The 27,791-nt window shown below is 44.0% G+C and overlaps 1 protein-coding gene across 1 annotated transcript in view; it reads left to right on the forward strand.

Annotated features, from left to right (window-relative positions):
• The window catches only part of SH2D4B (SH2 domain containing 4B), a 110,833-nt gene that overhangs the window by 31,297 nt on the left and 51,745 nt on the right, over positions 1-27,791 (forward strand). Inside the window, exons 4-5 of the mRNA XM_066622111.1 lie at positions 12,183-12,330; positions 26,500-26,710. Of these exons, the coding sequence (XP_066478208.1) occupies positions 12,183-12,330; positions 26,500-26,710 (359 nt within the window). The remainder of the gene's footprint in view (positions 1-12,182; positions 12,331-26,499; positions 26,711-27,791) is intronic.

Genomic DNA, 27,791 nt, shown 5'->3' on the forward strand with positions numbered 1-27,791 from the left:
AGCCTCATGTGTGCTCCTTCTCCCACCTGCAGTTTGGTGAACATCATGTTTGGTATAGCATGTGAAGGGAGAGGGATGAATGGAAAAATCTGGGGTGAGGGAAGTGGGCAGGAGAAACCACAGCTGTCTGATCTTACAGTAAAATGACATATCAATGTACATTCGAGTCTCCAGGTTGCAACCCTATCCATAAGGTAGGAAGTTAGAGGAACTGTTGGTTGTTTTGTGCTTAAGATTCAATAAGATTCCAGCCAAATGTGGAACAACAACAACACCTGTGTTCTTTGTGCATGACTAGTCTGTTCAATGAATTTGTGATTATTCTTCCTGTACTTAATGAAATCAGGTACTCTTATTTCAGGGGATAAAATAATGGTATTATAGCTATTGAGTGGTTTCATTATGATTGTACTTCACATGTAATGAACACTTATTAGTGGCACTGTACCTCTTCTCCCTAACGTGCAAAAGCCTCTTGACCTCTTGCCCTATCAACCCTTAAGAGCCACTGCACAGTCTATGTACTAGAATCAAACAGCACTCATCATAAGCAAAGCAGATGGAAACTTAGTGATCCATACAGATGAGCAGCAAGATGTTCAGCAGAAAACCACATGATAATTTCTTTGGTTGAAAAAGTGAAGAAAAATGCCACCATACATGAACATCACTTTAATTTCTGTAGTCAAGGAAGTTCTTTCGGGTTTGTCCTGGGGCAGTGGCCTTGCAGGAATTTTCGGGTTTGTCCTGGGGCAGTGGCCTTGCAGGAATTTTGAAATACCCAGTTTCAAAAGTCCAGTTGCTGTTTTACCTCTTTTATTCTTGTAGAAGGCAAAAAGAACTGAAGCAAGATTTAACTTGCAACTCAAAAATGGTTGGAGTTTGTCCTTCAAGGCTGCCATCTTTTTTTCTGACTCTGCTCTCTGTGCTTTCAACAGGAGCTGCTGGGCAGGCATTTAGAAGGTGAAGATTTTTCTGGCATGGAAAAAAAAAAGTTGTGGGGCAGTTTTAATTTCTGCTCAGTTCCTGGGTAATAGCTGCTGTTAAAGACACAGGAGCAGGGCTGGCTAGGAAAAGAAATGGCAACCCTATTTTGTTCTAATTAATTTGAAATTATTTTTCCCCTCACCATGAGGCTCTGTCTCTGACATGACTGCTTGACTTGTGATCCACTAAGCCAAACGCCTCCCACCAACCCTCCTCTACTGTGACCCTGCCAGTCAAAATTGTGCATGCATGTATTTTGTTCACCCTTTTCCACTACAAAAAACACATGTGAATGGCAATTAGTGCTGGTTCAGGTCCCTACTTGAGTGGGATTCACTGAAAAAAAAACCACAAATTAATACATATACTTTATGGGCTTATTATATTGTGCTGAAATCTCTATACCCATGTACTAAAACAGGGGCTACCAATTTCCCCCCCTCGAAATCTGTCCACATATCTGGGGAATCCATAAGCACATTCTAGTCACATATGACAAGTTATGCAATAATAGTCTCTTACCCCATCCAAATAATACAGAAAGATTACAGGAAGCCAAGTAAATGCAGCACACATAGTCAGTGGTCTTCATCAGGTGGGACAAAGAAATGGGTTGGGATCTGAATTCAGGTATGGGTTGTACTAGTGCTGCCACTGCCATTTCGTTTCAAGGCTCAGACCTGCACAGTTTGTACTGTAACCAGGGTTAGGGGCCCTAGATGAGGTAACTCCTGCCAGATGTTCTAATTTCAGTGGGCTCCCTTGGTGGTCTTTCACCCACCTGCCTGCTCTTCCTAGCTGCAGTACTCCCTCTGATCCTTCCTTACGTACTCTTTCTCTCCGTCCACCTTTCAAAATTGGGTGCACGCTGTTGCCGAACTTCTCACTGCCCCTTCTCTACTTCCAGTTGACCTGGAAAAATAGAAGGGGAGTGTGATGCACTAACAGCTCACACTGATTGACCACTGCCTGATGGAAAAAGAAGGAGATGGAAGAGGAAACTTTTACTACTGGCTTTGGCCAGTGCTTGCATGGATTTTTGAAGGTGGGTCCTGTATTGAAGCAGCTTGGAGCACAAGGTGGGTTCTATGGTGCTGCTGCTGCAAAAAAATGAGGAGGTTGCCCCACCCCATCTGTACAGGACTTCTGACCAAGCCTGGAGAATGTTGAGTCTTCGAGATGAGCTTTCTAAGGTGATATCCTGACATCCCTGAAAAGCAGTGATACTATATTCCCCTATAGAGTTCCAAGGGGAAAGCTCACTGCCTTTCTCCTAGGTGAAAAGTTACAGGTTCTCCAACCCTTTTGTTGCCTTTTCTCTTTTAACTTTTTGATGGCAATGCTTTCTCCATTTACGAGGACAAATGCTGCTGAGAGGATGGACGCATATGTGTGCATGCTTCGGCTAAAAATCCATTCACGTCTGACCTAAGTTGTTGAAACCCTGAAGAAATGTAACTTTTATGAATGATTCAGGGAGCAAAAATGAGATGCAAACCAGTTAACAAGCCCGCTTTACCAAGTTTAAAATATTTAACACATCATTAATCACCTTTCTGGGCCCATATTTGAAACAGTCACAGGGAAATAAGGAAGAAAATCATGAACTCCATTAAAGTTTCATCAACTAGTAGCATTTCATTTGAGAAATTAAAGTATGCTGTCCATTTTGCTGATGTGCCTAACCTTTAATCATACAGTATTATCAGGTCTCACTTTTAAAAATAACCTTTATTCCTTTTGACATATATCAGGATTCTAAAGTTGGCCAGATGAGGAAAATTATATTCTCACTTATCAGAATGAATAATGGGCCCTTCCTCCTCTTGCCAATACTAATCTATCCTTGGCATTTATTAAGAAGAGGTGGATTTAATTTTTGATGCCAGATTAAGAGAGGCCAACTCTATTTTTAGCGGTTTAGGAACTCATCTTTCCAGGCTCCTTTTTTTTGCTTTGAGTAGTTTAGCAAACCACTTTCTTGCAAAATGCTTGCTAATTCATAATAACAATGGGAGATGATACACTGCTTCTTCAACATATGGGATGTTATAGTATTTATTGTTAACACTCCTTGTGTGACATATTGAGTAAGTTTAAGTGATGGAAACATTCAAGTTTGATTATTGATTCACAGCTTGAATCCACATGTTTTTTGTTTTGTTTTTAACACTAGTGGAAAACCCTAAAGTTCATTGGCTACCATATTCTCAAATGCAGCTTTAGTTTGAAGTCAGATAGTTCTGGATCTCACTGTATCCTTCCACAACAAGGTAACAAGGGGGATAGTGGTTTGCTCAAGGCCAGGGAGCTTCATAGCAGAGCGTGGATTAGAGCCCAAGTTTTCTCAATTCTAGAGTAACAGCCTGCTCGTTACACTGACTCTCTTGTGCAGTATCTCAAAGGGAACTCAAGCGTGAGCTGACTGTATACTTTCAGTGCAGGCACAGATCTTTTCAAGGGGGAAATGTGTGATTTCTCTTTTCAAATAATACGGAAGCATAAAATGAGAGAGCACAACTAACTTCAGTTTCCTATTCAGTGCTTCATTGAATGCCCACAGTCAAGCAGAGCCCAGACAGACAGCTTATCATGTAGTAAAACTGTTCTTGGACTGTGCCACTTGTGACTGTGATTGGGTGAATGCTCCCCCATGGACCAGAAAATCCATATGTAGGAGACTAGCTGGCCGCTGTGAAGAGTGGATATAATTCTTTTTCCCCCTTGCTTGCTTGCTTGCTTATGTGCTTCATGATTCTATCAAAGCATTCAGTGTCACAATCTCCTTTTCTGGACAACCCCTTTCCTTCTTCCTGAAATGGTACAGTCCAGGTAGGAAGTTTGTAAGTTCATGAAGACAATGAATTGGTTCACACAGGTGTGTGCATCATTTGATTTTTCTGCTCTTGATTACTGTGAACCTGATGACTGGCAACTGAATTTATAAACATCCAGAGGGACAACAGTGTTAGACAAGCCCTCTGCAGATATATGCTGTGGTGGCCAGTGAGGAAGGGGAGGCAAATGGATGCATACCCAGCTCAGTGTCAACCCACTTGCTGGCCATGTCGTGGGCCTTTGCATGTTTGGCAGTTGTCTGTGGAGCATTGAAGGCATGGATGATTCCTCCATATGATGTGGAGCCCTTTCTGAATTTGGCGCTGCCCTTTGCAGATGCCTGGAGGTGTGGCCAGCAAGCGTTTTGGTACTTTGGCCTGGTCAGCTAGTGAACTCCTGTTTGCTTTTCCTCAAATATTGGTATCCACAATGTCTGCAGAGGACTTCTGTTACAGCACAATGAGGTGGCACCTTAAAGAAAGACAAATAAAATGCTTCTGTATGGGTTTTATACTGGAAAACAGTCAGTCTCACAACAACTCTGCTTCCAGTTTGCTAAACTGTTCTCCAAAAACCAAAATAGTATCCACAATAAATCATGAAACAAATGTGTTAGGGCCCAATCCTATCCAATTTTCCACTGCCAGTGCAGCTGTGTTAATGGGGCATGGGCTGCATCCTGTGGTGGTGGGGCAGTCACAAAAGCCTCCTCAAGGTATGGAAACAATTGTTGCCTTACCTTAAGGCCACACTGTACCAGTGCTGGAAAGTTGGATAGGATTATCCCTTAATCTTTAAGGTGATGCACAATACTTTTTTACCCCCCCCCCTTTTTTTTTACCCCTTTTTAATACTTTTTTTTACCCCTGAGGGCTGGGGGATAAGAATAGGCCCTCAGTTTGGCTGTACTTGTTGTAAGAGGCGACTAAACAGCCACCGGATAGATGGGACTCCTTAGCCTGGGAAGGCAGCTCATGGGAGAGAAGGAAAACTCTGATCCCAAACCTCCACTGCCTTGTGGCTACATCCAGTTATGGAAAAGGCTTCAGGAGTCAACCTGGAGGCAAAATCCGGAGCCGGAGTCCCTGAGGCAGTTCATGGCTGAACACAGTCACGTTCTGTCAACTCCTGCGACGCCGCTGGAACCAACCGTATTGGCTTCTGCCTTTCCATTGGACCATTCCAGCGACGTGGAGAGGGGGGATTTGCTGCATGGGTAACAGTCTATCCTCTATACCTACTTTACCCAGGCTTTGTGCACTGGAGAGGACACTCTGTTCCAGAACCACCATTCAGAGCGCGATACCATAGTCTTTCGAGACTGAAGGATGCCAACAACAATACTTTTTATTGAATGTATGCTCTGCAGTAAAGAGAATGGTGTATTGTGATGTGAGATTACATGAAATGTCTGTCTGTGATGTTAGATAAATTCTGTCTCATTTATTTGTGCTGGCACAGTCATTGAGTGACTCAGGCCATAATCCTAACCAACTTTCCAGCACTGACATAAGGGCAATGCAACTCCGAGGTAAGGGAACAAACATTGCTCTACCTTGAGGAGGCCTCCATGACTGCCCCACAACTGCGGGATGCAGCATATGCCCCACTGGCTCAGCTATGCCAGTGCTGGAAAGTTGGTTAGGATTGCACCCTAAGGCCCAAATCCTAACCAACTTTCCAACTCTGACATAGCTTTGCCAATGGGGCATGTGCTGCATCCTGCAGTTGGGGGGCAGTCACAGAGGCCTCCTCAAGGTAAGGGAATGTTTGTTCCCTTACCTTGGAGCTGCACTGTCCTTAAGTCAGTGTTGGAAAGTTGGATAGGATTGTGCCCTTACTTTATGTCCAGCTGAGCACCAGGGTTAAATGCTGTATCTGGAGTTGGACACTTGGAACCGACTTGAGGTTCTGTTCATATTCTGCCCAGTGGTCTCCTTATCTGCAATGACCAAAGTGGGCTTGAATTTGGTGTTAAGATTCTGGGGAGCATCAGCATTCATATTCAGGTTGCCTTGTCTGGGGTAGCTCAGAACTTCATGACAGCAAGGGAATGTCCCATCCTGTTATCATCCCCATACAGGTGATGACTTGTACTCTTGACTGAGCAGGAGCATGGCGGTCTGCTTGAATCTAACAAGATGGAGTCACAGTTTGTACCTCAGCCCAAGGAGATGGTGATCAACCTGCTATGGATAGAGTTGCACCCCTCCCTAAAGTATCAGGTATACAGTCTGAGGGTGCTTGTAGATGAAACCTGGATACCTGAAAGTTCACCTATTCCAACATAAAGCTGCCTGAACATGAAGGTCACCTTCAGATATCTTCTTCCAGGTGCCTCCATGGCAGTGAGGCAGGTGGTGACTGGGGAGAGGGCCTGCCCTTCTTGGCTATGATTGTCAGCCTAACCTACCCATGCCTATCCATTTTTTTGGCTCCAGGCAAAGACTTTTTGTTTAAATTTTCTCAACTTTCTTAATTCTGTTTTTTGCTGCATTGCATAGTGTTCCTTTTGATTTTGCTGCTCTCTTCTCTTCATTTAGTTCTTAATCAATTTTATTGTTTCCATTTATTGTTTGATCATTAGGTAACTGCCTTGGAAATAATTATATTGAAGGGTGGAGTAGATTTTGTTTTGAAAATAAATAAACGTGCTTGCCTGAACCCGCCAATGAAATTTTGAGAAGCATTGCATCACGTTTAGTAAGGTCGGCGGACCTCACAGAATTGAATGCGTGCTCAACGTTCGCTACGCTAGAGAACAAGCAGGAGACATTTTAGCCTCAGAACTGAGTTACACACTGCAAAGAGTAACTTCTTTTGTTTTTACTATACACATTTCTCTTGTGACTTTAATTAAAACTCTCTCCATGCTTGGAAAAGGCAAATAGTTTTCTCACTAGAAACAAATTCTTTTCTCGCCCCCTCAGGGCGCTGCCATTGTTTTTTTTATTGCTGTATTGTTGCTTGATTAACATAACAAATATAAGAATATCCTGCCGAGCATGTCTATTATGCGACAGGTCTCATAATTATATGCAGCAGATTGTATCTGTTTATGACTGTAAAATGGGTGTAATGCCTACACTGCATGGGTATTAATGTCTTGATGAGTGAAACAGAATTAACTTGTCTTTCCAATGGTTTTTCATGGTTGATTTCTCTTCCCCCCCCATCCATCCTGCAATTAATAATTTATCTCGTTACAATATGCTGAGGTTAAAAAACAGCATTTTCCACCAATATGTTCGCTTGCCTGAAACCGAGCAGTATCTTTGTCAGAGTGCAACTTTTTGAAATTGCTTTTTTGGAAAGACTCCCTGTGATGAGTTTACTTATGCTCACAGCTGCAATCCTAAACAGCAATTGTGGGGGGCTGGGAGGGTGGGGAAGAGGAGCATGCACAAACAGCCAGAGGTGTTTTGAAGGTTTCTGCTAGTGATATTCAGACCAGCTCTGCATCTGCCAACTGGATGGAGTTGGAAGGAATTGGCCCCATGGATTGAATTTCTTTGTTGGCTCCATGAAACATTTTGTGTACAGGCTGCAGATCCTGAAATGGGGCTGAGAATATCTGAACAGCCTCTTTGCAGCCTGTGCTCTGCACAGACTTGCTGGTGGCAGGAAGGGGCCTCTCCAGGTCATGTGAGGGGCATTTGGGAGGGTGGGGTAGGAAAATGGCCCGCATGATGTGTTTGCCTGCTGAAACGGCATTCCTGCTTCTTCTGTTTTTGTGGCTGCCCATGAAATGCATACCTGCCATGCTGTCGAGATAAAGAGGGACTTCAGACGCACACTATTAAGCCCCTCCCCCAAATCTGGAACCAGACTTGATTCCACTAAAACAAATGTAGAATTTCAAACTTTAGACACTTGGAGAAACTCTTCTTTTAATAGTTGTATAAACAAGGACATTCTGCCCATCACTGCCCAGAGCTTCCCATCGTTCTGTTGGAGAAAAGCCTCTCAGAAAACTTTCTCTTATAAGCAACTATTGGGGCACTGCTTCTCAAACTCTGTACTAAAGCACACTAGTGTCATACAGAAGTGGCTGAAATAAGTCTTGCAAAATGAAGCAACCATGTTGGATACAGCCTCCACTCGCTGCCTGCATGGGAAGATCCTGGGCAGCACTGATGCCCCTGCTTTCTAACCATAAAAGGACAGTGAAATTATCCTAAGAAAGCAGGAAGCAGATGGGGTTCCCTGATGCAACCCTTGCAGCACCTGAGAGGTGTAGGGCAAGAGTGGGTAGAAGTAGAAAGGCTTCCCCCCCTTTAAGGTTGGTTGGCAACCTTCAGTCTTGAAAGACTATGGTATAAGCCTACAGCACCCGGTATTCCCAAGCGGTCTCCCATCCAAGTGCTAACCAGGCCTGACCCTGCTTAGCTTCCGAGATCAGACGAGATCAGGCATGTAGCAGCTGAAGAATGTTTAGGGACAACCAGGAATAGATTTTTGTGTGAAAGGACTGTGAACTCAGTTCTGGTAACAAAAACACATTCCTGGGCTCAACAAGCCATCTTTTTCTGTGCTTCTAAGAGCCAGTCCTATCCAACTTTCCAGTGCAAAAGCAGCTGCAGTGCAACCCCTCGAGGTAAGGGAACAAATATTCCCTTTCTTTGAGGAGGCCACCATGACTGACCCCCCCCCCCCCCACTGCAGGATTCAGTGCACACTTCATTGGCATGGCTGCATCAGCACAGGAAAGGTGGATAGGAGTGGGCCCTAATTGTATGTCCACCCTACTAACCCACTATTTTGGACTTTAGGGAGCTAATTAAAAAATCAAGTTGATCTTGCATGCCTCAAATTTGCCCATCTCTGCTGTAGGAGAATCCAAGAAACATCACTTCTGCCCAGAAAGCAGTGTGGTTTCCAAGCCCTTACTGATTGGTCATGAGGGATGCTGGGAGGCTGTATTAACTGGGCTATCGTCCAGTTACAAGGAGGCTGCCTCCTGGGGGCTGATCAAGAGAATGCATTTGTATTATTTGAGTGTAGGAGTGAAGTGTACTTCTTATGTCAATCCAGAAAAAAGAACCATCTGACCCATGTGTTAAAAGTTGGGAAAAACTGCCTTAAGAAATAGGAGTTCTCTGGATTTGGACCTGACAGCCGTCCAGAGACCCTTACTTGCATTGGTTAGTCTTGTGTGCCAACGTGTTCTGAAAAACAGCATACCGTATCACACCTAGTATAGATGATGAGCACAGAATCTACATAACTCCCTCTGAACACGACATTGGCCTTATAAAAATGTTCAGACACCTGGCAAAACACCTTGATTACTTGCCAAAGGCAGAAATCTGCGCTCACTCCAGTGTTATATTCCCTGAATGTGATCGTTGCTTGTAATTAGCAAATTGCTTATTTTATTCCAATCATTTTTGAAATGTCAATGGACAGAAAGTATTTAGAACATCATCTGCTGATGGGGTGCTGCTAAGCAAATCGTCTTTGTGAAGCCCAAGACACCTGTCCTTGTTTATTTACACTTGACAAAGTATGTCTGTTCTTTCCCTCTCCTTACTAATAGAAAGTGTCAATTCTCCTTAAGAGAATCCTTTTTTTAAAAAAAGCATTTCTTGTCTCTGAGCAGCCAAGCAACCTGAGTCTGGTATCTTAAAGGTCATAAAGAAATGTTAAGAGAATCTTCTGCTGTGAAAGATCTTCTCATTTTGACAGTTTTGAAACTCCCACCATGCACCTGAGCCTTTCTCAAGGTACAACAGAGCTGAGTACAATGCTATTAAGGAACGAAATGACAATGCCATTCATGGAAACAAAGTGATTTCTTAAGGGAAGCCTCTCAGATTTCCTAGGCTGTCAAATGCTCATTTGGTCTGCACATGGATCCAGTGATTTGTGGAAACATTTAACTGTTCAACAACTTGAGCAAAAATGAGAATGTCCTCTTGACATCATCTGTACCCAGTGACAGGGTACCCAGGTGAATATAGATCATTTAGCAGGGATGGGAAAGTCCAACACGGCGTGACTCGAGTCGAGTCATGAGTCACTGCCCCACTTGCGACTTGACTTGCAAATGAGTCATCATGAGGGCACTTTCCAAGTTGCCGAGTCACCCTTTTGCGACTTGATTCGAGTCACCTCCTTTTAAAAGCCCATTGCAGCTCTGTGGAGGGAAACAGGACTGCTGCCAGGCTGTGTGTGTGCTTCAGGGTTCCCTTTCAACATTTACCTGCCATTTTTTGTGCGAGAGGGAGGCAGCACAACCCGTGTCCTTTGGTGTGCAACTTGAGTTGTTGGAGTGGAATGTGAGTCATGAGTCAGGGGGCCCCTGACTCAAGTGTTTTTCCAAGTCTTCCACACATGCAACGCATGAGTCCATGAGTCAGCAAAAAATGTTTATTTTTGCGACATGAGTTCGAGACACCTTCCTCAAGTTCCCATCCCTGTCATTTAGGGTCAAATCCTAATCAATGTTCCAGCCCTGGTGTAGCTGCGCCAAAGAGGTGTGTGTTGCATCCTGTGGTGGGAGGGTAGTTATGGAGGCCCCCACAAAGTAAGGGAACATTTGTTCCCTCGCCTAGGGGCTGCATTGCAGCTGCACTGTTGCTGGAAAGTTGGATCGGATTGGGCCCTCATTTATTCAATACCAAGAGTGTTCAGCATGAACTTTTGAGGCCCCTACTCAGAAGTAAGCTCTATGTTGATCAATGGGAGTGGCAATTGACTCCAGTAGATTACCTCTTGAAACACCATAATACATTATAAAATGACCTTCATACATGTGTTGCCTGGGCAAATGAGGTGTTGGGTTTATCTAAATGGTGTTTGTAGCACTCTTGAACATTGGGATACAAGAATTGAATTCAGTATGCAAGTGCAAATATCAGTCTGGCCCTTTGCATCTGTTTTCAGTGTGGCAATTACAACATAGGAAGACTGATATATTGGAATGAAAGTGGGTGCGCACATTCAGGACAGAAGTCTGTTTCAGGTTTAAGTCCCAGCTCATTCTCACACCCATATTCAAGGCAGCAACTAGACATGTGAAATGCATTGTAATGCAATCTCTCTCTTGAACATTAAGATGCCACACATCTGATATAGGTATTTATAATGTAATCCCTCATCTCATGTTTGAATGCCAGGTAAACTCACCCATTTTTAAGAAAAGATGGAAAGGTGTCATACGCATTTTAATTCAACAAGTACCCTCCTGAACAGTCATACGCGTACAAGTGTCAGTTCTGTGGGCCCTGTACAAGCTTGCAGGATGGACTTTCTTTCCTGTTCCCCACAAGATGTAAATGGGATGCAATGGGAGCTTCCTTCTGGAGCAAACACTGTGTCTATGTGTGGGTGAAATACAGATCGGGGCTGTGGCAGAGGCAAAAGGTTAAAGTCCCCTTCCATGCATACCATAGTCCCAAACTGGATCTACCTACTCAACGGCAGCTATTTATTGAGGAAAATTTATTGAGCTATTTATTGAGGAAAATACAAGGGGTTCAACCCCAATTAACACAATGTAGTTTGGCTTTGAATTCATAACTGAAGTGAGATTTGAGTTGCAGACCACAGCCTCACATATCCTTGGCACCATTTGGAATATCAGCTCGCAGATTACAAATCGAAGCACCCACCACGTTTACTTTTTACAATTTCCTGATATGCCGTTAATCATTGTGCAGGGTGTTTTTGCTGCCACCTGCCAATCTGGAAACCTGCCAATCAAATGATCAGGGAAGTTGCATGACACATTGCAAGAAGTTTCATTTTTTAAAACCTCCTCTAGTATCTGTTTTATGCTGCCAGTGGATCTGCTGTTTTGTTCTTGTGAGGTTCTATTTGTTGTTTTACTATTTTATTGGCTTTTATTTATTGTTAGCCACCCTAGATGTAATTATTACTGAAGGGAAGGATGTAAATCTGTTTACAAAACGCGCACATGCACACGCGTGTGTTATAGATATAGATATATTATTATTATTATTATTATTATTATTATTATTTATTAACAGTATTTATATACCGCTTTTCAACTAAAAGTTCACAAAGCGGTTTACAGAGAAAAATCAAATAACTAAATGGCTCCCTGTCCCTAAAGGGCTCACAATCTAAAAAGATGCAAATGAATACCAGCAGACAGCCACTAGAACAGACAGTGCTGGGGTGAGGTGGGCCAGTTACTCTCCCCCTGCTAAAAAAAGGAGCACCCACTTGAAAAAGTGCCTCTTACCCAATTAGCAGGGGTTATAGATATAGATACACACACACAGAAAATACATAATTAGTAATATAAATCACACACACACACACACACACACACACACACAATAAGTAAGTATAATAAATATTTCCTGCCTCAATTTTGTTTTGTTTAGAAAAGAGAAGAAGAAGAAAGGCAAAGAGGTGAAGAGCAGATCCGAGAACAGGAGGGGCGCAGAGCTCAAGAGCTCTACCTGAGCCTCAAGGAAGCCCACCATTATAGCCAACACAATGAGACTGAGGACCGTGAATGGAAAGAACAGCGTGAGTGAACTCAATCCTGTAAAGGAATTTTAAATTATGCCACTCTCTGGCTTCAGTTGCAGAGCTACCTCAACGTGATGCTATTATGACATGCAAGCTGGGCCATTTTTTCACGGAAAGCATTGCTATCCCCACTAGTGGCTTTGTGATGGGAAAAAGATACTGTAGTTTTTCTAAATAACTCAAAAAAGAGCAAGATCCCTTTGTTTATTTATGTTTTATAAAGTTTCCTTATTATGCATGGGATGTTGATCTGATTTGTTGGATATAACTTTCTCAAACCATTCGTTTATCCTTTTTAATGTTGTCATCAGAAGCATTTAGACTGTCATCAGAAGTTCCCAGTAAGGTTGATGTCTGAAACCAGGGGTGCTCTGATCCAGTTTAGGGGGCCACATGTGTGTGAAAGGTGGCTTCTGTGAAAATATTTATAGCTGGGTGTGGAATGGCATGTGCAAAGTGGTGCCACACGTGTGCTTCCTCAACCCAATCCAATAGCTCAGGTGGATGGAGGGCATTCAGAAGCAGGGCTCAGAACTGGGTTTAATTCTCCCTCCCCCCCCCACCCCAACTGAACAGTATGACTGCTTACTGTGGCAATTCTTTTTTTTTTTTTTTAAATATTTAATTTAGGGTGTTCCTGCTTTACTGCCTTGGCCTCCACAAATGCAGAAAAAATTAGGTGGTCGAATAGAAGATCCCACCTTCTCTAGTTCCATGTTAGTTCCTTATGAAGAACATTATTAAAAAGAACGGGAAAGGGCAGGGGTGTCACTAGGGTTTGTGTCACCCAGTACAGCAGGCCAGCGCCTCTCCCCCATGACGGACCTCCTCCCATTCAGTGGGTGGGGCAATGCCCCCAGGCAGTGGAAGTGGTGACACATCATCACTCCACCCCACAACATTGCCCCACTCCCGCATCATTACAATTGCACCTTTCAATTACAATATCATACACATAGTCTAAATGTATATACCAGCCATTTTCAACCAGTGTGCCAGGGTACATTGGTGTGCTGTGAATGGTACACAGGTGTGCCATAGGAAATTTGGAGAGGATCATTTATTAGTTGGGGCTATTGGGGGATGTGAGTCAAAAAACCGATGGTGTGCCTTGAGCATTTTCAAGCCTTGTCAGTGTGTTGTGAGATGACAAAGGTTGAAAATCATGTGTATATACTTATGTATTTATTTATGTAAAAATGAACAGAAACAAATACGCAAACAGCACAACACTTACTGAATGTCTCATTTCTTTAAAAATTAGAAGGAACAAATCAACTGTACTATAGTTTTCTGGGTTTTTGGGTATTCTTTTTTGAGAGAATAGAGATATTTCAACAGTTTGTTTCATTGCATTCTGAATAAAATTCCACATTGAATGGTATACAGCATGATACAAGGGATGGCACCAGATGCAAGGGAGGGCACCAGGATGAGGTCTCTTGTTATCTGGTGTGCTCCCTGGGGCATTTGGTGGGCCGCTGTGAGATGCAGGAAGCTGGACTAGATGGGCCTATGGCCCAATCCAGTGGGGCTGTTCTTATGTTCTTATGATGGCATTATTCAAAAATACCAAGATTTTAACAATTTTGGCCAGTAGTGGTGTCACCCCCCTGTGTGTGTCACCTGGTGTGGCCCGCACCCCCTATCAATGCCACTGGGAAAGGGCAGTATGACTGTGTATTTTATCTTCATTATTACATGCTCTGTATTAGTTCTGAAAGGGAAATATATAGATGTGTTGAGCATTTTTGTTGAGGACTTATTGCAAGCCTAGCAGCACACATTCATTAAATTGGATTTGTTTGTTTTCAAACACGGACTGTGGCCTCATTCTTACAAATCACAAAAAAGCTGGTAAATCTGAGCTGGGGCTGTAGCACGTTGGACAGGAGGTGGGAGCAGAACATGACTGAATGCTCCTCTATCCAAAAATATTCCTTGTATATAGAAAACTAGCACATCAGAGAAGGGTTCTCTCCTGGGTTTCTCCCCAATATGTCAACATTCTGTGTGCAGGGAATTTTTATTTGAATGGATGAATGTTTATATACAGTCTGTTCTCTTTATATGAGAATTTGCTATCTGCGAATTTCCTTATCTGCGGGGGGGACGGGGACGGGCACGACGGAATTGCTACCACCTCTTGTTATCTGCGCCTTTGTTCTTGTTTTCCGCTATGCAGAGACCTTCAGGACTGCAGAGTCCTTCGGAATAGCACCTGTGACCAGCGCTGACCCCCTTAAAATGCCCAGAGGAAGTTTATGCCAGCCATTTTATAGGTGTCTGCGCTGCAGTCTTAAGTGAGACAATTCAGTCAGGTTCCTCATTTTATCTGAAGTTTGTGAGAACTGGTCCTTAGTTTCCCATCCAGTGTGTGAACATAATGAGAAACACAAGGCTGTTGCCAACACCAGCTTTATCCTGTGTCGCATTCTCTCTCTCCCCTCCTGAAATTGCCCTGTGTTCTGACAGCGTCATACTGTGTTTCTCCTCTTCTGCTCCATATCATTGACTGCTATTGGTGAGGGCAGGGAAACATATACAGGGCAATGATGTTGGAACACAGAGTAGATTTAACTACACATTCCAGAGCATGAGAAATCTTTATGGCAATGCTGGTTTTGGTGACAACCCCATGTTTCTCCTAACATGTACTTCCACCCAGACATTCATGCATTAAAGAAGACTTTATGAAGGCTCAAAATTAATGAAGTTTTGAATTTGTGATAATTCAATGTGAATGCAGGATGACAAAGAATGCAAGTGCTTGCTGGAGCCTGTGGTCTCTGATGGGGGAAAGGAATGGGTTTTACCCTCAGGCAAATGTCATTTCCACTTGTTTTTCCTCCCAAAAATGTTTCTCTGCTTTCATTTCATTTAAAACAAAACAGGAAAAACAATTACCGTGGTTTTGTAATTCTGATTATACACTTCATGAAGACACAATGTTTTTTTCATTTACATTGCATATTCCATGCCTTCAGTATTTCACAAATGACAATAAGAATGTTCTTTGGTACTTATAATGTTCCTATTGTTATATCAAGGATTGCTGCCTGAGGGCCTCTATTACCTGTCACTGAAGTCTCCTCTGCTAGCTGTACATTGTGTTCCTTTACTCTGCAATGCATTGTGCAGGCTTTTGAAACAAGGGAGCTAAGAGCTCAATCCTATGCATGTCTACTCAGAAGTAAGTCCCATTATAGTGAATGGAGCTTACTCCCAGGTAAGCACAGATGGGATTGCAGCCTCAATAAACAGTGCAATCCTATGCAGGTTTACTCAGCAGTAAGTTCCACTGTGTTTAATGCGGCTTGCCCCCAGGTACATTGCATAGGATTGCATTGCAACTGTCCATAGTTATCTCTTTTAAAGGAAAACAAAGCTGTATTTAGCAAAATGCTTAAATTCACAACAGATCCATGCTTATTCTATTGTGTTTATCATGATTTCACCTCGAAATGTTCTCCAGCATTCAGAGTCTGCAGAGGTGATGAAGGATGGATGGGAAGCAGTGCTGTGGTATTTTGTGTTTGGAACAACCACGAAAGAATCAATTAGTTCTCACCAATAGCAGATGAGGTGATGAACCTATGGGTGGACTATACAACTTCAGACAGCAAGTGGAGACCTACATGATCGAACGCTTCTCCAGTGATTCTAGGGAGGCTCAGTCTTTGCAAATAGAAGCTCCTCTTCATGGTACCAGGCAGGATCACATGATCTAAAATACACTAAGGGGAGGGGCTCCTCCTGTTTCTCCAGACTGACCTTGCCTGGTTAGCAGGCAACAGTGACTTTGCTTGACTTCAGCCAAGCTTCAGTCCTTTACAATAGCAGTAGCAGTATTTTCTTAATGTCATTTTCTTGCTCCCTCTCTTTCCCCATCCTAGCAAGAGATGCAGGAAAGGAATTCCTCACTCTGGCCTTGGGGGGGGGGGGTTCCCCCTGAAGATGCCTGAAGTGGCTCCAGTGCCTTTCCCAGGACAGGACCTGGGAAAGAACGAAGAAGACAGTGTGCAGGACTTTGGTCTCTTTGATCCAGCCTCTTCTCCCCAATTTGTGGTGAGGGAGGCCTGGGAGCCACACAGAGTGGCTAAAGCTTGTAGACCTTTGGCAGAGTTCTCCCCCCACAGGCCAGGAGACAGCACTGTGTGCTATTCTTGCGGCCAAGGAGAAGAAAGGCTCTCAGCTGTTTTTCTTCTCAAATACCAGGCAGGAAACAGCAAAGCTTGCCATTTTTTGTGGCCAAAGAAGAGCTGAAGGCTGCAAGTTTTCTTTTTCCTCCAAGTGAATTACCACAAACACTTTCAAAATACACAGCCTTTTAGCACTTATTCATGAATCTCCAGCCAAGGACACTCCTGGAACTTTGCTCCAACTTTGCTGGAACTTTAATTGATCCATCTAATTAAATGGCACCTCTGGTACTCCTGTGACTCAGGCATGTGGCTTTTCATAGGCCAAGGGAGTCTGGATGATGCCTGCCCTATTGTTACCCCTCAGCTGCACGTAGCACTAACCTGGCTTCTCTCCACCCTGCACCAGAGGCCCAGAGATGCAGAGATGTCGGCGTTAGCATTGTTTTGCATTATGTGCTGACTGCAGAAGCCAAATTATCCATTAGGAGCAGAGCCAGGTCCCATCATGTCTTGCCACCATCAAGTCAGCCACTGTGCTCAGCACTGCCAAGGGTCAGGGGGGGTCGAAGAGGCGCATTGCTAGCGCAGCTGCTGTGGAGGGTGAATGTTGCAATGATATTGATGACACTACTAATTTATTTAGTAGATGGAATTTCCAACAGAATGAGGATTCATCTCATGATCCCATCGCTATTTATTGCCAAGTCAATAGGCGAAGCGTTACTAATTTTAGTGTTCAGCTTAATTCGCTGTCATAGTTCCTTTAGTTGAGCCAAACAAACAACACTGCCACTCTGCTATAGGTAATTGAAATATAGCCATTTAGTGCTTTCTTAATATATTACATGAACATTTCTCAAATGTGGGCACCAGCGGTTCATTGCTTTGCTACACACAAGAACATAAGCATTGCCTTGCAGGGTCAAATCAAACTCCAGCATTGTCACAGTGGCTTAGCCAGATGCCTCTGGGTGTACACATGCAGAGCATGAAGGTGATGGTCTCCTCTGTCATTTGTCCCCAGCATCTGGTATTCAGAGGTATAGTACCTTTCTACCTGGAGGTTCCATTTTGCTGTGATAATGAATATCTGTGGATAAAGCTGGTCTCTGTGAATATGTCTAACCCCAAAACAATTTAATCATCATATCAGATGACAGTGAATTCTATGAGGTGCAGCGCAATCCTATTTTATGCTGGAACAGGCAGGCCAAGAGGCCTGCACTATATCCAGCACAAGATAGGGTCCAAAGCTCAGCTGGAGGTAAGGGGAAACTCTTCCCCTTACCCCAGGTAAGCCACCGCATCCCCAATGGGTCTCCTTGGACTTGTGCCACCTCCAGAGGTGGCATAAGCCTAAGCTGCTCTGCGCTGCTCAAAAACAGGGGCTAGGTCTGGTCCCAGCCCTGCCTCCTGCTCCTTGCCCCCCTGCTCCCCCCGCCCGCCTCCTGGACTGGCCTCCACCCACCTTCTCCCCATCCTGGAATGAGCTCGGCCAATGTAAGCCTCCCCTTTCAAGTCAGCGCAGAGGCTGGATTCAGACTCCGCAGGCTGGCACACATTCCTGCACTGGCCCAGCTGACTCTTGAGGAGGTGCAACCGTGCCTTATGGCACGTTTGTGACTCTCCTGGGCCAGTGTAAGTGACTTGCACCAGCCCACGGCACAGTTGGGATTGTGCGCTTAATTACATGAGTGAATTACATGTTGTGTAAAGAAGTTCTTTTTGTTGGTCCTGAGTTCATGGCCAATTGGCCAATACAATCGGGTATATGAGAGGGAGAAAATTTGACCTTCCCCACACAGTTCATATTTGTGTAAACTTCTGTCAGACACCTCCATGCCATTCTTCTACCATAAAGGCGTTGGGCCTCTTCTCATGGGGAAACTGAATCCAAATTGACAATCTTGTTTTGTTCATCTGTTTCCTGAGTTGTCAGTGGTTGTCAGTGGTTGTCAGTGGTTTCCTGAGTTGTCAGTAGCTAAGGGATCTGACACCTCGGGACACAAAAATTTTTAACATCCCTCCTGGGTGTTAACACGCCCTGTGGCCAGATGCCCAGAACACCCCGCGGAGACATCCAGGAGGTGGTCTGAGGTGTGAGCAGGTTTTCGCTAAAACCAGAAGTGTCTTATAAGGCCTCCAGAAGGCTTTCTAAGGTATGCCAAGGCTCCGGAGGCCACACATAGCCTCGGAATCCACCATCAGAGTGCTGGTTGGCACCCCCTCAAGGTGTTGCACCTGGGTCAATGTACCCCCCTGCTCTCCTTAGCTACACCACTGTGAGTTGGATTTTATTTGCTAGAGTTTATTCTGGGTTAATGGGAACATTGAATTGGCAGTGGACCTATATTGGAACTGGCTGGGCAAATCTAGTAGATATAGGGTTACCAGGTCTCAGGATGTGACCCAAAGTTTCTGAGCTCCCACCTGCTTCTAAGGGTTAGGGTGTAGCACCAATAGCCAGGGCAAGAAATTTTCCAAAGTGCCCATTCCTACCCCTTCCCCCATTTCCAGCATGGCCTTTCAGCCCCCATCTCAGAGCAACTGAGTGGTGGACACAATGATAAGAACAGTAAATGTATTTCTAAAACATGTAGGCAGGAGGAGGCAATATTTCTTGCGAGGAGACAGTCTGGTTTGAGGTATCTTAAAAGTACTATCATGCTATTAGTCTTCTTCTCTTCCCCCAGCAGATATTCCCTGAATTCCAGGATCTGAGTTTCAGGAGGCTGAACCAATCCTATATGGGCACGTTCCAGGAATTGTGTGACTTGGAGCCCCCTATGCAGGGGCAGACATTTCTTCTTATAATTTATGCAACAAGACCTGGATCCAAAGAACTTCAGGCTCACCCGAGGGCTTAGACATGCCCCCTGAGATTTTTGATTTTCTGCCCTTGCCCATTGAATAGCAGACCTCTAACACAAGCTGCTTTCAAAAGTCTCTGCAGTTTCAAAAGTGGTTTGCTATGCTTCATTGGAGGCTGTTCAAGAAACATATGCCCCAAGCCCCTTTGAACACACAGACCTTATTGTACTGTCCTTTTGGAACCCAGCCTAAATGTTTAAGAATAGAATATTGACTTAACTGGCTGTCACTTGGCCAATAGAACTGCCGTGTGTGACCCTTGAAAAATATCTCATGAAAAATTCTGCTCAGTGGAATAGAAGCATATTGTGTGTTGCTGAACAGAAACTGTGCACTTGTCTCTTTGCATTTATTCATTCCCAACATTCATTCTCACTCTCCCAACACTCTAGCATGACCAAGAAATAGAACCTTGGGGTCACCAAGGGCAGGTTAGAGGGTGAGGGCCCAATCCTATCCAATTTTCCAGTGCTGGTGCAGCTGCACCAATGGGTCACACACTGCATTCTGTGGTGGGGAGGCTGTCACAGAGGCCTCCTCAAGGTATGGGAACATTTGTTCCCTTATCTCAGGGCTGCATTGCAGCTGCACTGGAGCTGAAAAGTTGGATAGGATTGGGCCTTTAGTCCCCTCCTCAGTTATGTACTCAAGCATACTTTTATACTTTCTTGTTAAGTAAGTGAACTGCACTTCTGTTCTGCAACAGTTCTGCAGCAGTTCTGCAACAACTGCTGTTGGCTGCACCCAACAGTTCCCACTCAATCCGATGGACAGAGTAAAAACACTGGGCATGCTGTTACCATGAGGGCAAAATCTGCCCCCCCCCATCATGTACACTGGATCATTTGCCCCACTGATGGGAATCCTGCTAAGGTACGTCTGTATGCCCATGCATGTATGCCCATGCATGTATGCCCATGTCTGTATGCCCATGCATGAGAGGATGCGGGGACAAAGGACCGAATAAGCAGCCCATCCTGGGGCATTCCGTATATAAATGCTTTTATGCAAATGCCCGAAGTCTACGAGCAAAGGTTGGAGAACTGGAATGTCTGGTGACAAGGGAAAATATTGACATAGTGGGCATAACGGAAACCTGGTGGAATGCGGAGAATCAGTGGGATACCGCAATCCCGGGCTATAAACTCTACAGGAGGGACAGGCAGGGGCGTGTTGGAGGTGGGGTGGCCCTTTATGTTAAGGAAGGGATAGAATCCAGCAAAGTAGAGATTGAAGGTGGGTCCGACTCCACCGTAGAATCTCTGTGGGTTAAATTACCAGGCTTGTGCAGCGATGTAATACTGGGGGTGTGCTATCGTCCTCCAGACCAGAAATCTGATGGGGACCTTGAAATGAGGAAACAGATCAGGGAGGTGACAAGGAAGGACAGGGTTGTAATCATGGGGGACTTCAATTATCCTCATATTGACTGGGTCAATTTGTGTTCTGGTCACGATAAGGAAACCGGATTTCTTGACGTGCTAAATGACTGTGGCTTAGATCAGCTAGTCACGGAGCCCACTAGAGGACAGGTGACTCTGGATTTAATATTGTGCGGTACGCAGGACCTGGTTAGAGATGTAAATGTTACTGAGCCATTGGGGAACAGTGATCATGCTGCGATCCGTTTTGATGTGCACGTTGGGGGAAGAATACAAGGCAAATCTCTAACAAAAACCCTTGACTTCCGACGGGCGGACTTCCCTCAAATGAGGAGGCTGGTTAGAAGGAGGTTGAAAGGGAGGGTAAAAAGAGTCCAGTCTCTCCAGAGTGCATGGAGGCTGCTTAAAACAACAGTAATAGAGGCCCAGCAGAGGTGTATACCGCAAAGAAAGAAGGGTTCCACTAAATCCAGGAGAGTGCCCGCATGGCTAACCAGCCAAGTTAGAGAGGCTGTGAAGGGCAAGGAAGCTTCCTTCCGTAAATGGAAGTCTTGCCCTAATGAAGAGAATAAAAAGGAACATAAACTGTGGCAAAAGAAATGTAAGAAGGTGATAGGGGAGGCCAAGCGAGACTATGAGGAACGCATGGCCAGCAACATTAAGGGGAATAATAAAAGCTTCTTCAAATATGTTAGAAGCAGGAAACCCGCCAGAGAAGCGGTTGGCCCTCTGGATGGTGAGGGAGGGAAAGGGGAGATAAAAGGAGACTTAGAGATGGCAGAGAAATTAAATGAGTTCTTTGCATCTGTCTTCACGGCAGAAGACCTCGGGCAGATACCGCTGCCCGAACGGCCCCTCCTGACCGAGGAGTTAAGTCAGATAGAGGTTAAAAGAGAAGATGTTTCAGACCTCATTGATAAATTAAAGATCAATAAGTCACCGGGCCCTGATGGCATACACCCAAGGGTTATTAAGGAATTGAAGAATGAAGTTGCAGATCTCTTGACTAAGGTATGCAACTTGTCCCTCAAAACGGCCACGGTGCCAGAAGATTGGAGGATAGCAAATGTCACGCCTATTTTTAAAAAGGGAAAGAGGGGGGACCCGGGAAACTATAGGCCGGTCAGCCTAACATCTATACCGGGTAAGATGGTGGAATGCCTCATCAAAGATAGGATCTCAAAACACATAGACGAACAGGCCTTGCTGAGGGAGAGTCAGCATGGCTTCTGTAAGGGTAAGTCTTGCCTCACCAACCTTATAGAATTCTTTGAAAAGGTCAACAGGCATGTGGATGCGGGAGAACCCGTGGACATTATATATCTGGACTTTCAGAAGGCGTTTGACACGGTCCCTCACCAAAGGCTACTGAAAAAACTCCACAGTCAGGGAATTAGAGGACAGGTCCTCTCGTGGATTGAGAACTGGTTGGAGGCCAGGAAGCAGAGAGTGGGTGTCAATGGGCAATTTTCACAATGGAGAGAGGTGAAAAGCGGTGTGCCCCAAGGATCTGTCCTGGGACCGGTGCTTTTCAACCTCTTCATAAATGACCTGGAGACAGGGTTGAGCAGTGAAGTGGCTAAGTTTGCAGATGACACCAAACTTTTCCGAGTGGTAAAGACCAGAAGTGATTGTGAGGAGCTCCAGAAGGATCTCTCCAGACTGGCAGAATGGGCAGCAAAATGGCAGATGCGCTTCAATGTCAGTAAGTGTAAAGTCATGCACATTGGGGCAAAAAATCAAAACTTTAGATATAGGCTGATGGGTTCTGAACTGTCTGTGACAGATCAGGAGAGAGATCTTGGGGTGGTGGTGGACAGGTCGATGAAAGTGTCGACCCAATGTGCGGCGGCAGTGAAGAAGGCCAATTCTATGCTTGGGATCATTAGGAAGGGTATTGAGAACAAAACGGTTAGTATTATAATGCCGTTGTACAAATCTATGGTAAGGCCACACCTGGAGTATTGTGTCCAGTTCTGGTCGCCGCATCTCAAAAAAGACATAGTGGAAATGGAAAAGGTGCAAAAGAGAGCGACTAAGATGATTACGGGGCTGGGGCACCTTCCTTATGAGGAAAGGCTACGGCGTTTGGGCCTCTTCAGCCTAGAAAAGAGACGCTTGAGGGGGGACATGATTGAGACATACAAAATTATGCAGGGGATGGACAGAGTGGATAGGGAGATGCTCTTTACACTCTCACATAATACCAGAACCAGGGGACATCCACTAAAATTGAGTGTTGGGCGGGTTAGGACAGACAAAAGAAAATATTTCTTTACTCAGCGCGTGGTCGGTCTGTGGAATTCCTTGCCACAGGATGTGGTGCTGGCGTCTAGCCTAGACGCCTTTAAAAGGGGATTGGATGAGTTTCTGGAGGAAAAATCCATTATGGGGTACAAGCCATGATGTGTATGCGCAACCTCCTGATTTTAGGAATGGGTTAAGTCAGAATGCCAGATGCAGGGGAGGGCACCAGGATGAGGTCTCTTGTTATCTGGTGTGCTCCCTGGGGCATTTGGTGGGCCGCTGTGAGATACAGGAAGCTGGACTAGATGGGCCTATGGCCTGATCCAGTGGGGCTGTTCTTATGTTCTTATGTTCTTATGTATGTGCTTGCAAGGAGAACAGAGGCGCACTGCATGTTATATCTGGGTACCCACAACATGTAAGCCCTCCCTCTTCTCACATGCTACCTGACATAATAATACATATTTTGCTAGTGGCTGAATATTGGCCATGGGCTCTTAAACTTGATCTCATTTTGTATGTTTTCTGAATCTCTCATCTGCAAAACAGAAACACAGCATGCAATATTTGCACTCAAATACCAGTTGGATCTTGAATATTTATTGCAAGTTGTTCCCAAATTAGCTGTGGACCAAGGACTATTAACAAGAGAGCAGCTGGAGCAAATCATTAAAAAACTTAAATGCATATTCATGGGGCATTCTTATAATATACATCCATGCCTAGCTCTGTAACTCATGGCTCTTCAGAAAAGCAAGGAGGCCATAAAATATGGAGATCTCCTAATCTTTCCCAAATGGTTTGACTTGTTCAAGTTCATTCCCAGCACTGCAGGAATTCATTCACATCTTTATGAAAGAAGTTGTGGCTGGAATCCTGTCACTCCTGCCAATAAGTTTGCAGATACTCCAGATTAATGTTGTGTAGCACTTTTCTTTCTTGTGTCAATGGTGCACTTCAGACCACTGTCCCCATTCCTACTGCCAAACTCAACCCCTTCTCCTTTTTTGCCAATATTTTTTCTATCTAGCTGTCTACCATACTACTGTACTTAACCATTCCTTCAAGGAGCAAAGGGTGATATCTATATACATTTTTCACCCCACAACATCCCTGTGAGGAAGACTTGCTGAGAATAACTTTGTTGAAGATATTTATATTCTGTCTTTCCAGAAAATAAACAAGGCTGTGAATGATAATCAATAGAATTTACAATGGCATAATAAAAATAGAACTAAATAAAAACAGAATACAAATGTAATTAAAATGAGCATATGAAGTTGCTTTATACTAAGTCAGACCATTGTTTCTTCAGCTTAATATTGTCTGCACAGACAAGCCCATCTCAAAATAAATCCCCTAAATCATGAATGATGGCACAGGGCCACCACAGAACTTCCTGGCTCAGCAGGGATTTGAATTCACATTTTCCTGATCCAGTTTCAACACTCCAGCCTCTGTGCTACTCTGGTTGTCAGTGCAAAGATCTGGGGAGAGGTGATGAGCAATTCTGTGTGAACCAACCTGGAGAGTATTAAAGCAAGGTGGAAGAGATTTCAATCATTGACCTACAAAGGAATGACCAAATGCCTTTAAAAATGCTAATATTTACCAAGTTCTTTGTTTTTGTGAAAGAAAATTAAAAGCCAGACTGACACAAAAACTTTTTTTTTAAATCTGGTTTCCTGCTATGGAAATCAGTGGGAACAGATCTGCTGAGTAGACACTGGGAAAGGCTGGCCCAGAGCCATGGCAACAAGCTTTGCTATTCTGCCTGGAGAGGAGTGAGTGACCTGAGGGTCATGTAAGCCTTTGGAACCTTCAGAGGGCAGAACCTTCTTGTTGATTTGGAAGAGTCACCTTTTGAAAAGCTTCCGTTGATGGAGAAGGAAGGGGTCAGACTCCATCAGTTACTTCACTTGGTTTTGAACTGTGAGTGTAAATGACCTCTTTCCTAGAAATGGGGAAGCTGGGGGTACATAAGAACATAAGAGTCCCGCTGGATGAGGCCAAAGGCCCACCTAGTCCAACTTCCTATGTCTCTCAGTGGCCCACGAAATACTTCAGGGAGCACACAAGACAACAGACACGACCTGTGACCTGGTCCCCTCCCCTGCAACTGGTAATCAGAGGCAGCCTACCTCTGAAACCAGGAGCTTGTACATACCCACCATGGCTTGTAAACTGTGATGAACTTTTCCTCCAGAAATTTGTCCAATCCCTTCTTAAAGGCATCTAGGCAAGATGCCATCACTACTTCCTGTGGCAAGGAGTTCCACAGACAAATTGCACGCTGGATAAGAAATATTTTCTTTTGTCTGTCCTAACTCTCCCAACTCTCAACTTTAGTGGATTTCCCCTGGTTCTGGTGTTATGTGAGATGGAAAAGAGTGTCTCTCTATCCACTCTATCGATCCCCTGCATAATTTTGTATGTCTCAATCTTGTCCCCCCTTAGGTGCCTCTTTTTTAGCCTGAAAAGCCCCAAATGCTGTAGCCTTTTCTCATAAGGGAGGTGCCCCAGCCCAGTAATCATTTTGGTTGCTCTCTTTTGCACCTTTTCCATTTCCACACTATCCTTTTTGAGATGTGGTGACCAGAACTGGACACAATACTCCTGGTGTGGGATGGCATTGTAATATTAGCTGTCTTATTCTCAATTCCTTTTCTAGTGTAAAATCTGGCCTCCTACTAACTAGGCCCAGAGGCTTAGTCAGAGTGAGTCAGAGTAAGAGACAGGGTTTCAAGTTTCAGAAGTTTTACCTTTTGTTGTTTTATTTCTGTGTGTGTTTGGCATTGTATCTTCAAGTACTTTCTATTGAGTTATGAAACTACTGTATATCTATACTCTGAAATAAACCTATTATAGAATAGAGATTGAGTTTCATTGAGCTTTACTGTTTTTGGGTTCATCTAAATCTGACCTGGCTGCTCATCTACTACCAAATGTGGAAATTGTACCCTGGTAGTCAAGGCTTGACATCCAGAGAGGGGAGCCTAGAACCTTGTTGTGAGACAGAGTGAATATAAGGTCACCTTGGTGAGAAGAGGCATGAGTAGATTGTGACAGTTCTGTTTTACAATTTTTATTACAATGCAGCACCCCACTCTAAACCTACCATTATAAAAGAAAACATTTATCTAGGGAATAAAGCAGGTGATGTGAGATGCATAGATGCTGTTCAAGGTTAGTATATTGTGTTTTGATTAGCTCCAGATTTCTGACCACAGGTTATGAAATTTAATACTTTTATCTCATCTGTGAAATGTTCTATGCTCTTTGCTATCCGGTCCAGAAGGTCTTCCAATGTGCAGTAGATGGCTTGCTTTCCATGTTGTAGTACTGGTTTATTAATATAGCTCTCAAGAGAAGCTGCTAATCAGTGAAGACAACACTAATGCAGGAGGCCTAAAGATCTGTCTCATATAGGCAACTTCATATATGTTCAGGAAGAGTAAAAACAGGCAAAAAAAAGTTAAAACATGCAATGCTTATTATTTTCTACAACTTTTCCCCTGCAGTACGTCGCTCAAAAGCTGCTGATGAAGAAAGGCGCTATAAAGCACGCCGGGCGCGAGATGAGTATCGGTGTCAATCTTTGCGAGCCATCCGAAAAGGAAGTGTGGCTGGGCTAAGTAACCTGTTCCAAGCAGCTGGTTTGAATATGGAACAAGGCACAAAGCTGACCAGTGCCTGTCCCAATCTACCTTTGACCACGGTGCAGCCAACAAGGTTGGTTTGTTCTACTAAAATGGCTCAGGGATAATCTACATGGTATAATTCCCACATGGTGACAGTTACTTCTAGGAATGCCTCTCCAGATTTCAGTATGGGAGAGAAGCAGGCATGATTCTCAACAAGGCCTGTTCCTTAATATATTCATGATAACATTGCAATTTATTTGTTGTGCATTTTAAGAGCCTTTGTTCTGATTACTTGATGATGCCTCGTAATAATTATAATAATGCTTATCAGCTCAGGTCAGGCAATCATTCTCATTTTTTAAGCAGGGGGATCCATGGCTTTGGCATACTCTATCCCGTAAACTAGATCCATTTAATGGTTTTTAATCATGTCAAACCAGTGACTTGACCAGACACAGAGATACTCCTGAGGAATTATGTGTTCTGAAAAAGGACACAGACAATGTGTGTTTGTTTCTTCTGCTGTTTAAAGCATTGTTTTAATGCTGTAGTTTTAGTACATCTTTATTGTATTTGGGGATTTTGTTGTTAGCCAACTTGTGCTGCATTTGTGGGAGAAGCAGGATTTGAAACATGGAAGGCAGTGGGGAGATGACCTTGATGTCATTGGCTGGTGCAGACATCATTAGTAGCGATGTCTTCAGCTTAAATGCGCTTATTCTAAATGGTTTCTCCTCAGTGTGTGCAACCTGATTCAGTTATTAACTTTTTCATTCATTCTGGAATGAATGCATATCCCTAATGAAAGAGTGATGCTCACAGAACCAGCATATTGGAATGTGAGGGCAGAAAGATGAATTGGGGCACGGAGAACTGTAAATGTGAGGTCAAAGAATTTGTGCTGGATGTAGTACAACAATCTGCTTTATTTTTTGAATGTGGAAGTAAGAGATCTACTGTATTATTAGTCTTGCCTTAAATAAACCTTTCAGAACCAACAATACAAATGACCATGATGAGTCAGACTAGAGGTCCCTGTTGCTCAGCTTTCTGTTTTCTGAAAGGGGCCATCTCCTATGACTCAGATGCACAGGGAAACTCATTACAAGGGTATAATGCCAGTGAAACATCCCCAGGTTTCAGCCCCTGTATCTTGTAGTCAGACCTGA

The sequence above is a fragment of the Tiliqua scincoides genome, chromosome 3, assembly GCF_035046505.1.
Source record: "Tiliqua scincoides isolate rTilSci1 chromosome 3, rTilSci1.hap2, whole genome shotgun sequence".
Lineage (NCBI taxonomy): Eukaryota > Metazoa > Chordata > Lepidosauria > Squamata > Scincidae > Tiliqua > Tiliqua scincoides.